Source organism: Coffea eugenioides, chromosome 2 (assembly GCF_003713205.1).
Source record: "Coffea eugenioides isolate CCC68of chromosome 2, Ceug_1.0, whole genome shotgun sequence".
In the NCBI taxonomy this organism is placed as follows: domain Eukaryota; kingdom Viridiplantae; phylum Streptophyta; class Magnoliopsida; order Gentianales; family Rubiaceae; genus Coffea; species Coffea eugenioides.
The window spans coordinates 26,694,562-26,707,638 of NC_040036.1; the positions used below are offsets into that span (position 1 = coordinate 26,694,562).

A 13,077-nucleotide genomic window follows, 5' to 3' on the forward strand; every position below is an offset into this window, starting at 1 on the left:
TTTCATTATCATGAGAATCTCTATTATTGCTAGAGCAATAAAAATATTTCAAACCAAATTTAAAAAAAAATAAAATCCATTTAAGTTATGATATAGAGAACACAGATTAAATTCATACAATTTTGTCTTTAGCAAATTTTAAATGTTTGTCCCGATGATGTCATATTACTGTGAAATGTGGTGAAAAAAAATCAATTGTATGCCTGGATAATTTGTCTCATCTTATTGTCGGAATTAGAGCATCTTTGAGAAATATTGTACTTTACCTACTGAACTCGCAGTGACCTTAATTAGTAGCGAATGCATACCTTTCCTGGGAAGCATGGGCAAAATCTTTCTGAATTAAATTCAAATTCGTGAAACTTTCATAACAATAAAATGAAAAATATATATTAATTAATATAACATAGTGAATTCATTTCTCAATTAATGGTGCCGGGTTAAAAGTATAACTGTTTATGACATGTATTTTTGTTTGGATAGTGCTTTTATCTCAAATAATATTTCGCTTGTATCATAAACACACTTCCCAACCTATATTTTTATATTCTCAATCCTCTTTTTATCTCACATACATCACATCACAAAAAGTGCTACAGTAATTATTCCAAATAATATTTCAAATAATACACTATCCAAACAATCATATTGTCTTTGTTATATAAGCTATAGTTCAAGTCAAATCGCGGGTTCCCTCCCATACTGGCATTTCCTACTCTTTTTTTTTATATACAATAAATTTTATTTTATATATATTTCTACTCTATACTAGGGAGAGAGGAAGACTTAAAGAGATTAAAAAAAAACTTGAAGAAAACTGAACTATCACCGGCCCATACGAATACACGGGCAAACTATTCAAAAAAGAGATTTTCCTACTCTCTCGGGGTTCTTTACTCTAGTAGTTCTGCCCTTGCCATGATCATTCTCCACGTTACCTATCCCAAATCAGTCCACTTTCCAGGATTCCTATTTCTGGAATTGAAATAAGAAATGTTATAGGGTTCTGTACCAAAGACATATAAATAGTACCCCTTTGTTTAAAGAAAAAAAAAAACCTATTAAGCCCGTACACACATGTGATTCATAGTTCAGACGGGCATGACTAGTCAAAGCTTCCTAGAAGTGAAAGCAAGGAACAATCTTCAATGTTGAACGGATACTCTATATGTAATAGACAAATAGGCCACTCGACCAACGTGCCTGTGTATTTTCACATGTGGACATGCCCAACTTCTTCGCAAGTCACTAAATCAGAGAAAATTCAGAAGCAATATGATTAAGAAGCTGGATAAGGCTTATTTTATTCGTACAAAGAAACAAAAACTTATTGTACTATTATTTGTTGCCCGAGAATTGGAACCAGATGTTTTGACCAAAAAAAAAAAAAAAAAAGAGAATTGGAACCAGATGTCCCATTCCACAAACTCTCCCTCTTTTTATTCTTGCTCAATGTGGACTCCTCCAGTGATCTTAACTTAAGCTGTCAATATAAGCATTATGTAAGCATTAGTATTAGCAGAATCCCTAAGGTTTAGCACTAATTAATCTAATTTAATCATTTCTACCATAAAGTTACTTACTTGTCGCAATTGACACTTTTGGAGATAGGGATATCCAGGGTAACACCACATTTTCTAGGAAGGGCTTGGGCAGCATCATCCTTGAGACTGGGGAAGTGATTTGCGGCTTCTTGAACGCAATTGCATGCGTCCCTTTTGTCTGCTGGCGTTTTCACAGCCGCTATCAAGCTTTTGACACCACTGCAACGTGCTGGCTCTGGTGAAAGCTCGCCACCAGCACTAAGATAGGGAAGGCACCCGGTCAAATATCCATCCACTTCTGGGCACTTGATTGCTTGCCCTGGCTCAATCATCAGCTGAACCAAGGCTAAAACTACAATTGCTGATACAAATACAATGCAGCCCTTCACTTTTTTTTTTTAAAGATGATGAATGATACTGGAATTTTACTTCGATAAATTTTGTTTGTTTGGGATCTTGTGTGTTTGCACTTGACAATGAAGCTTTTTATAGTTGGGCTCGAGACTGTTACTTAGTTCTGATAGCATAGCATAGGTAAGGTTTGTTATATTATTTTGGATGTTTCTTTCCTCTTCACCTGTCATTCAGTTTTTGCTATTTTCTGGAAAAGTTTTCTCGATCCTATTTCCCTTCATTTTGTCGATTCTTGCGTTTGCAGGCTTGATGATGCATTTTGTGTTTGAGTTGGTTTCTTGGTGACATAAACAGTCAGAAATCCTATCCACTTAAATCCTGAAGCTAAATAACACCTTAAATTTGTTGAAAGAGAAAAGTACACATTTAAAAAAAAAAAGAAAAAAGAAAAATATCCAAAAATTAAGGTCTACCCTGAGTAGCCTATAACTCGATGTTTCTTCAAGAAGATTTATTGCAAGTAATCCTTCACTAAATTAAAACACTTCTTATAGAGGAGTGGTACTTAACTCACTTATGACGAAAGCCGTAGAACTTAATAAGCAGTTCACCCGTAGGGGTATAAATGAGTCAAAAGAAGTCCAACACTTTAATATTTAAATTTGTTTGATTATTTTGATAAATTTGAAATTTTGTTCAAATTTAATTCGTTTATTTCTCGAATAAACTCGATTCGAGTCAGACTAAGTTGAGGTCAGGTAGTTTGAACTTTTTATATGTAAATTTCATTTATATGCTAATTAAGCCGATCTCTAGTTGAGTTTGAAATTTTATCAAACATAAATTACTGTCCAAGTTTAGTTTGATTAACTGGTGAATCAAACTTGGATAAACTCTTTCACAGCCGAACTCGATTTGAGTATTGAGTAATTTGGTTTATTTTTCCACCCTATTTCCATACATTACAAACAAGTTATGAATGACTAAGCAATTATTGATCCAGCACTAACAATACAAAATACAAAAAGAATACCTAGAAATAAAAAAATGGTTTAGCAAAACCGCAGAGCCATTATTTGGTGTAATGGCCATTTTGAAGTTGACTCTTGGTCAACCAAAGTCCCGTGTTTGCACATATAAGTTCTAACCATTCAAAGGATATAATTAAGGAGTTAATAGGGGAAAACATGAACAAAATGTGCAGGAGATCCACAAACCAATAACTAGTATTTGGAATCAATTTTTTTTTTTTTTTTTTGCTTCAAACCAATCTTAGTGTCCCCGGATAATGCTCTTCTCTCAATTAATTAAAATTTGATGTCGCTGTATTGTGATATACACATTTTATGAGAACGATGAACCCCAAAACTTTATTTTGGAAAGAGAATGAATTCAAAACTTGAAAGTAATTCATGATAGGTCTTTATTGGATACTCGTTAAACTGTAACTATGTAACTCAAGTGTTAAATTTTTTTATATAAATTTCATTAGAAAAATAATATAAATACAAGAGAGATAATAATTATTAGTATATGCACCTCTGTAAATCATAATAGACTGAGTGTGATTTAGATGTATTAATGCACCCCATAGAATAACCCATTCATGACATAGAATTTACTGTTTGCAAGTGTTATGACCTCAGAAATCATCGGCCAACAGGCATCAAGTCTGGCTCTTGCTCTTGGCCATCCAAAAGAGACTTCTCTCCATGCATCTGTTCTTGATTCTTGTCATGACACCTAAGAGTTGGGGTGAAAAAATTGACCGTGGTACATTCTTCATTAGTAGGTGTCCATAATGAAAGTGAAAGGAAGATCATTCATGAAATAACCCTTCCTCCAATTAAGAATTCCAGCCAATGGTTTCCAAGTATAAGATACAAATTCTTTCATACTAGTTATCCTTGCGACATCTTTTTCCTTTGTTTTATTTGACTAGTCTATACAATCATAGGACCAAGGGCATTCATGCCTGTTGTAAAAGAGTGCCACGAAGGTCCTATGTTTCTTCCCTTTGAAAACGTTTTCAAATCTCTCACAAGATTTGTTTCTGCATATAAAATTGTAACCATGGAGACTTTTGTTCTTTATCTTTTTTTCTTTCTACTTAATTATACTTTGTTAATCAACATGTCTCATTCTTGTTGACCTTACATGCGAAACACAGGGAGTCGGAATAATTTCTCATCATTCATCATTTTACCAAATATATTTTATTGCTAGGAGTGTGATTGTGTCAGCATATTTAATCAAGGCTTAAAATTAAAAATTTTATATTATTATTTAGTAGTGTTTTAGTTAAGTTAGGGTTTTAGTAATTTTATTGGAGTCAAGTTATAGCAGTTTGATTGTTTAGACATTGGAGTCTTATTCTTCTGATGTGATTAATAAATTATTATTGGTACTATTCTTCTTCTCCCAAACATATTTTTATGTGTGTGAATTACCTTCCTATCATATTGGTTCTGTCAAATTTATCTCCTATATAGATTTTTGGATTCTACAGTTTGGATAGTAAATTATTAGAGATAATTTTTTGAAAAAAATACTATAGCACCTCTTTTATTTTAAGTACGTGAGATAAAAAGATGGTTAAAAAATATGTTGATGATGTAATCAAATAAATTTTTACAAAATAATATTGAGTTTGTTTGGATTATATATTATTTCCACCTTATTTACACACTGATTTACTTGCATCATCAACATATTTTTTAATCACCTTTTTATCTCACATATATCACATCAAAATAGTGTTATAGTATTTTTTCACAAAATTATCTCAAATAATTTATTATCCAAACACACTCATTGATTTTTCCTGTAAAAAATGATATATATATATATATATATATAATACACGTGTGTGTGTGTTCATATTTAACGTGACAAAACTAAAATTCAAAATCTTTGGGGAGGCCTTCCCTAGATCTCAATACTAGACATCTAAATCTTTTTAAACATAGATCCCAAGTAACAGTACTAGTTGTTGAATTTTGGGGACGATATTTTGTATTGTTATTGCTCCCAATGTGGTGATATTCCTTTCACAACTCCCTACAGCTACAGTGAACTTGGCCAATAATGCTATCCAGAAAATCCCTAGTCATACTGGAAAAGAAGAAATACTAAATAAAAGGAATGTATTATAGACAATTTTGTTATTCCGCAAATAGTATCATGCTATTATTAGCAGCATCAGCATCAATGTGTTCATTAAACTATTAATCGTATCAACTCTTTAAGAATTTCTAAATCAACCAATTCTGATTTTGTTTTCACTCATAGTTGACCCTCAGTTACAATTCTAGCTATTTCCAGTTTCCACCTAAATAGTTAGCCACCGCAGAGATTGGAGTGCATAAGGCAAAATTTCATACATTTGATGAGCTTGGAGTAAGTATTATGAGAATATGCAAATCCTAGAACCCATGCCTGTTCAAAAAAAAAAAAATTTACTGGTAAAAAAGCATTTAACATAATATATGAGTAAAACTTATACACGCTGACAGTGTATATATTATCACTGTTGGATTCATAACATTTATGTAAAAATTGAATTTTAAATTCAAATTTTGTATAATTATCATTCATTAAATGCTTATACATATACTGTTAATATAGGAAAGATTAATCTATAATATGATATAATGGCCAATTATGCTGTTTAATTGTACTTGAACTCCACTAATCTTACCAAACCAAATATCCATATCATCCTTAATGCACTGAAAAAGAAGGAATAACTCAATTAATTAAAAACTCTCATTCTATCAAAACGGACTCATGATCTTTGGAATAAAAAACTATTAAACTTATATGATGAATTATTCTCAGGCTATTAAATAGCTACCGAACCTTCACTGGAAATACCATTAAAGTTAGTAAAATAACTCCTTTGGATTAAATAATAAAGCCATTTCCAAAACGAGGTTGAATAGATAAAGAACTCTCCTTTGCATGCTTAATTTTCCCGTATATAAGAACGCCAATGTACAAAGCTTCCAACCTCCACAGCTCTATGATTAGTTGACAAGAAGGAGCAGAACCCATCTCAGAAATCATCTTCAACCTAAAAATCATGCACTCAGAAACCATCTCAAATTCTGATCTTGCCCTACTTGACTCCATACATCAGCAACTTTTGGATGATTCTCTATTTTCTGATATTTTTCCAGCATCCAACTTTTTTGATGCAACAATTTACGGCTATAATGCCAACTCTAGCTGTGAAGCCTCTCTTCTAGCACAAAGTTGCGGAGAAATATTCGATAATCCACCCTCTACCACAACCGATAACTTGGTCAAAATTGATCAGGTGGAGCAGAGAATGGAGTTCGAGCTGCCGCGTGGAAAGCCCGCATCAGTAGAGTGGCCGAGGTATAGAGGTGTAAGGCGGAGGCCGTGGGGGAAGTTCGCGGCGGAGATAAGGAACCCCAAGAAGAAAGGGTCAAGAATTTGGCTCGGAACATACGAGACAGCTGAGGATGCTGCAATGGCTTATGACCTGGCAGCTTTTGAAATACGGGGTGCCAGGGCTCTGCTTAATTTTCCACACTTGATTGGCTCTAACATGTATTCGACACCTCAAAGGGTGAGCCCGAGGAGCCGCCCATCAGAGACTTCCACTTCTTCCTCACCGAAGAAGAGGAAACTTGACAATGGCTCCATATAGCAAGTTAGCATATATAGAAGAATAAATCATAGTAATAAATTGGCATATAGTTAGCACTTAGTTTCACTTCTTCACTGCAGGAGAAAGCGTGGAGCTACATCAACTTTTTATTTGCTGATGCAAACATTAGCTGCCTATTGAAGAAGAAGCTAGACATTTAATTAAGCATTTATGTCTCCTTTCTAAATCACCGAAATTCTATAAGCTACTCAAGTTTTTGTTACGGGCCAACCAATTCAGGCCATGTATGAAATTCCAGGTCTAAATCTTAACCAAAAGTGAAATATTTGCAAATATTGGAAGCGACTGCGTGCCCCAGATAAATCCGCTTCATCTTCATGTTCATGTATCAGTTGCAATGCCTTTAATTTCTTCTCGTATAAAAATTTATTGTCCATTCGAGATCCTGTATCGAGTTACAGTAGAGTGCATGAAGGAGACTAGAGATATTGGATCGGACTTAACAGACTCTACTTGCACCATCATTGTCGGTTGATGTAGGCTTATTATTCAATTCAAAAATTGATTGATTGGTGATCTTTTAATTGCCTTATCAACCTCCTCTCGGTCCTCGATAGTTTGATATTGCACTTGGGTTCTTCTTGCCAAAGATTCCTCAACTGTGAAAATTGTCATTGACCGGTTTTGAAAGGGAGTTCAGCTAATCAAAGCACCTTATCAGGATTTGTAGCAGAAGTGGCAACCCTTTGATCTACTTAAACAAACTCAGAACAAGCTGATTTATGCTGATCTTATCCTTGACAATCTTTTTAACCAATTCCGTCATTAATATTGAATGATGAGCACTAATTAGCTAGTCTCAAGCTCGACCAAAGGTGTCTCTGATAAACAAACATATATAGCACAATAATATTTGTTTGGTTAAGAATCCTAATTAGATGGCTTAATTGGAATAAGCAACTTCCTTCATGTATGCATCAAACAATAATTAGTCATCTTGTACTAATTATAGGCCAATATGTTAAGACTTATATAGGAGTAAGGTTGCAGGCAGGCATGAATTTTCTTTGCTACTTTAGCTTGGCATTCACATATAGATTTCCGGCTTACCCTTAACACGAACCCTTAGCCCTTGTGCATGCCATTTTGTCCTTATGTTTTGGTTACTAATGTCAGTGGTTGATGTAATATTTAGATAGTTTTGCCTTCAATCACGACTACAGATTAAGACATGTTCTTCGAATTATAGATAGCTGATACTATACCTATAAATTACTCACCAACACAATTCTCATATCGATAACAGAAATATTCGAATATGCAACTTTTTTCTTTAAAGAAATAATCTGTTCTGTTATTAATTGAACCTACTTATATTGAATGTTGAAACTTATGTAACTTAAAACGCACCATCGAGTATAAATGTTAAAATCAGATTGGCTTGCACTTCAGTTACTTAAAAGCTAATCCATAGCAAGGAGTGAGGTCGAAATTGCTCGTACAAGTAATATTGCTGTACTGTCTAGTAGATTTTCAGCTTCAACCCTGAATTAGCACTGTTTTAATAAAAAAAAAAAGTAAATTACAAATGCATCTAAGAAATTTGAGCTAGCTACAGTGCTGAGACAGTACACTTGCACGTGGGTTGAAATATTCAGAACAAATATTTGGAATTCAAATCGATATTTTGCATTTGTTTATGTTGCGTTCATACTACAATTCTGTAATCGGTAAAAGAACCAAGAAAGGCCTAGGCATCTCTTACTTTTACAAAGTTTTGTTTTCTTCCTGTTTACTAGAATCACTTTAGATGAATTTAGCACATGTGTAATATTTATTTCACCATTTATTTTTTGTTCTTTTGTGCTGTTCTTTGTCTGACTGACGCGGTGCCACACAGGGGTGACAAGAAAAATAAATAAGCTATAAAAATTTTACAATATTTTATACAAGACGAAGGAATATATTCTTTCGTCAAAATAAGGGATGATGTTAAGAGAACCTAACTGACAAAATTTTTTTTTTTTTTTTTTAAAAAAGCGCAATTCAATACAATCATTGTTTCAAAGAACTAAGAGACCGACAGTTTATTTTAGACTATGATCCTCCACATAGATAAGCATATAGGATTTAATTAATGGTAATGTATTTAAAACCTGAAAGGAGAAGCGTATAAAATCATGTTATTTCTACTTAGCTTTTGAGTCAAATATACTCGAGTTACGTCTTACTGAAAATTCAATTTGATTAAATTTCACATTTTATTGGAAAATATTATTTTTTTTGGCCAAATAAAATATTCAAATCTGACTCTGGTCAAAATTAGCCTCACACCAATACTGAGTTTGCTAAAATTTCACATTTTATTGGAGAATATTGGTTTGCTCAAACAAAATATTCAAATCTGACTCTGGTCAAAATTAGCCTCACACCGATAGTGAAGTCAACATGCTATGCTGGTCAGTTATTCAAATTGATCTTGTGGTTAATAGTAGTAAATCAACCCAACAACCCGTTCCCCACCACCAAAACATGGCACTGATCAAAACAAATACTTTGTACCCTTTCTTTTTTTATATATAAAAAAGCAGATTTCATTAACGCATATCATCCAATACAATTTGATTTCTATTACTATTATAGTATAATTTGATTTACATTATTGTTTTAATGGGAAATTAAACATGCACTCCAAATTATAAATTTATAATTCAACAAATATAGTAGATTTGAAAAATACAAAAAAATTGATAAATTGATAAATCGCTATGGCTTCCTTACATGCATGTCACAATCATTAGTTTATTAATGAACGGCTTTAATCTCCAATAATAATGATGAGATCTGTCGAAATAGATCCAAAATTTAAAAAATTTCAAATCTGACGACCAGATCTGAAACAAATTCAAACCTAATAACAAAATTTAGAAAAACACAAAAATCTCTAGAAGAAGAACATTTGATTCTTATTAGAAATTTCTAGAAAAAATTAAGAAACACACTAAGAAAATTTAGGAGAAATTTTATTAGAAAAATAAAATAAAACGAAATTCGTGGGAGAGAGATCACGGTGAGGGACCATGATCTCCCTCTTTAAGAGGTATGCCTTTGAGAAGAGGAAAAAAAATAGAGAAAAGTTCGATAAGAGAAGATGTAGAGAGGAAAAGAAAAGTTTGTTGCTCAGGCAAACCATATACTTTGTACCTTGTATTTCGTAGTACTAGAAGAAAAGAGGTTTTCCCATTGAACAGATGAATTTACGGCCCTATTGATTTCGGAAGAAAAGTTATTTACATTGCGAATTTCCTCTTCAATTCACGTATAGCACGCAAGTAATCGAGCACTCAGGAATTTGACAGTAGTTAGTTCTGTATCATTTCATTAATTTCATTCTTCATTACGCATTCTGCCATCACCAAAAAAAAAAAAATTAAAACAAAATAACGGTGCCCTCCACTTTCTGTGTGGGTTCTTTACTTCTGTACTTGTGTTCTTGAATCTTGCCATGATCGTTGTCTACATCATCCATCCCAATTAGTCCACCTTCTAGGAACTTTATTTCTGGAACCAAACTAGAAAGGTTACTGAATGAAGACATGAAAGTAGTACTCCATAGTTCAAAAAAGATATATTAAGCCCCGAATGCACATGTGATTTATTATTCAGACACGCATGACTAATCAAAGCTTCCTAGAAGTGCCCTAAAATTAAGACTGAAAAAAAAAAAGAAATCTTTCTAGCTGGAAAATAATAATATATAGGAAAAAATTCAAGAAATTGACCACACAATGGATTATCTTATGGTACTTTAGAGAATAAACAAATAGGCCATTCATCCGACGTGCACGACATGTTTATTCTAGCACGCGGCCGGGCCCAAATATATAGACGTATATATATTGGACATCAGATTCTTCATCAATCGCTGTAGATCAAAGAAAATTCAGAAGCCACAGAAAACCCACAAATAATAGAATTCAGAAATGTTTGGAAGTACAATCCCCGATTCTGAGCTAGCCCTTCTAGCTTCAATAGAGCACCATCTTCTCAATGACACCGATCTCTCAGACATTTTTCCAGAATTGTATTCTTTTAATGATGCAGAGGTTTTCAACTCTAGCCCGAGTTATGGCAGCTCCCGAGATTCAGGAGAAGTAGCCTTAAATAATTGCGAAATGAATAATGTATCAGAAGATATCCCATTCAAGTTTGGACTGTTGGGTCAAGAGGAGGTGGAACAGAATATCACAGCAGCAGAAGTTGTAGCACCTGCGGAAAATGTGTCCAAGGACTGGAGACGATACCGGGGCGTCAGGAGGCGGCCGTGGGGGACGTATGCAGCTGAAATAAGAGATTCCAAGAAGAAAGGGTCAAGAATTTGGCTTGGGACGTATGAAACACCTGAAGATGCAGCATTGGCTTTTGACCAAGCTGCTTTCAAAATGCGTGGTGCACGAGCTAGGGTTAATTTTCCGCACCTAATCGGCTCTAATAACGTGGAGCCGGCAAGAGTGAATCCAAGAAGGCGTGTTTTAGAGCCTTCAATTCCACCATCGTCAACACCTCAAAAGAAGTGCAAATTTCAGCGCCATTGACTTCTCGATGATCAAACTTAGTTTCCTTGGCCAATGTTGCCATTAGAACATTGCTACTGGGGAAGTTTCAGAGACTTCCAATTTGCTTTTGCTTTATTTAGGGTAGTGGCCGTTACCCTTTTGTTTTTCTCCAATAGTTGATGATAATAGGGGTGTGATCATATTTGCACATGGAAGTTTTTGTATGTTTCACATTCATATATACCATCTGCCTACTATTTGGGACGTACCCTATTCTTCTTTATCTACTAATCAAAATAATCTAAGTTTTCAAATTGTTTTTGTTACTATTTGCTTTTGAAGTTCCCTCAGGAACAATTGATGTCCTAATAATTTTTGGACCAACCAGCATCAATTGGTATCACAAATCTAGTTCTGCTTGTACAGCGGATGGAGGTAGAGGAGTACATCAGAGGATTGTCAAGCGGTTTTGGATAGGGTATTATTTGGAATAATAGTTATACCATTTTTTATGATATGATATATGTGAGATAAAAAAGTGATTGGAAATATGAAAATGTGGATTGGAAAATGTGTTTATAATGCAAACAAAATATTATTTGAAAAAATTTGATATCCAAACAAAGCCACTTCTTGGACATTATTATCTCTTCATATATACTATCAGCAGATAATAATTCGACCACGGAAGGCAGAATCCAACTGGAAATTTAACCCCAATAAAACGTCTGTAACACAAATAATTGGCTAATTGCACTTTTAAGTCCTTATACCATGGACCAATCCTTTGATCAGTTGTGGGGACAAAAATTTATTTAGCTTGTAAATTTTTATAATACAAAAGTTACTAATTCAAAAGGTCGATCAGTTTTGGGGACAAACATTTATTTAACTTGTAAATTTTGATAATACAAAAGTTACTAATTCAAAAGGAAAGGAAAGTACGTAGACTAACTATAGGTATGAATAGTTTCATTTTCTCAGGATCCGCTAATTTTTATTTTCTAATTTCAATATATTGCAACAATAAGCAGTGAAATACAAATTCCAGAAAATTATTACGTTATATTTGAATGAGGAAGGGAAATAATTGCTACTTGCATGACCTAAGCATTATTACAATAGTTTGACACGCGTAGATTTATTCGCTAGCATAAATTAGTTCAATTGATCAGGATGAATTATATTTTTCAAACGATCATGTGTTGAATTCTGGCTAATCGATGTAAATGCTTGCATTAGTAGGTGATTTCCAAGAGTAAATATCTTGATATATGGTAGTGATCAGAGTCGAACCTTATCTAAACTTTTTTTTTTCAAAAAGAAAAAGAAAAAGAAAACAAATGTTGATCTGTCCAACAGAGGGCATATATGGGGAGATGCTGTCCTTCAAAGAAAAGGTATTATAATGGAGGACTAAAAAATATAGATAAAACCATAAAGGCGGCAGGCCATTAAGGATAGCACAATATTTTAACCTATTGAATAAAGTCTGTGTTGGTCATCTACTGATTGCCATCAGTAATACGTATATCAAGCCTTTGCATTGTTGTTACCATTGCTAGCTGTGTTATCATCTCTTTCGAAGAAGCTAGTTGAATTGTAGCATCCAATATAAAATAGTGTAAAAGCTTGATGCAAAACAAAAGAAATAATGGCAGTAAATTATATTTTACAAACACGTGATTAATTGGACCTTCTTTGAAGTCTCTAAAGCACAAAAAACAATGTCGTGTACTGGAAAAGAAACATAAACAATTAAGCCAATAACTATTACTACAAGATATAGAAAATTAATATCCAATTTTTTAAAACGTAATTGATCATTAAAGTAAGTTTGAATTTTTCAGCAATCCCTGCAGTATATTTATCACTGGCACCATTTGCTTCATCATCCAAAGTAATATCAACTGAAAACCCACAAAACCCACAGAAGATCTTTGCTAAGAAATACGAAGCAACCCGTATGGATTCTGACCTAGCC

At 33.6% G+C, this 13,077-nt stretch overlaps 2 protein-coding genes across 2 annotated transcripts; one reads left to right on the plus strand and one right to left on the minus strand.

Moving 5' to 3' along the window:
- Positions 1 to 1,316: 1,316 nt before the first annotated feature.
- On the minus strand, positions 1,317 to 1,973 carry LOC113760378 (non-specific lipid-transfer protein A-like). The gene is made up of 2 exons (XM_027302931.1): positions 1,584 to 1,973; positions 1,317 to 1,483 (listed from the first exon to the last, which is right to left on the minus strand). The coding sequence occupies exons 1-2, from the start codon at positions 1,874 to 1,876 to the stop codon at positions 1,474 to 1,476; spliced, it is 303 nt and encodes a 100-aa protein (XP_027158732.1). The 5' UTR covers positions 1,877 to 1,973; the 3' UTR covers positions 1,317 to 1,473.
- Positions 1,974 to 5,982: 4,009 nt separating this feature from the next.
- LOC113759345 (ethylene-responsive transcription factor 2-like) lies at positions 5,983 to 6,576 on the plus strand. The gene has a single exon (XM_027301910.1). It carries the CDS (start codon positions 5,983 to 5,985, stop codon positions 6,574 to 6,576), a length of 594 nt encoding a protein of 197 aa, XP_027157711.1.
- Positions 6,577 to 13,077: the final 6,501 nt, after the last annotated feature.

Coding starts and splice junctions, on each gene's coding strand:
- LOC113760378 (XM_027302931.1), bottom strand. CDS start 1,876: ATGATTGAGCCAGGGCAAGCAATCAAGTGCCCAGAAGTGGATGGATAT.
- LOC113759345 (XM_027301910.1), top strand. CDS start 5,983: ATGCACTCAGAAACCATCTCAAATTCTGATCTTGCCCTACTTGACTCC.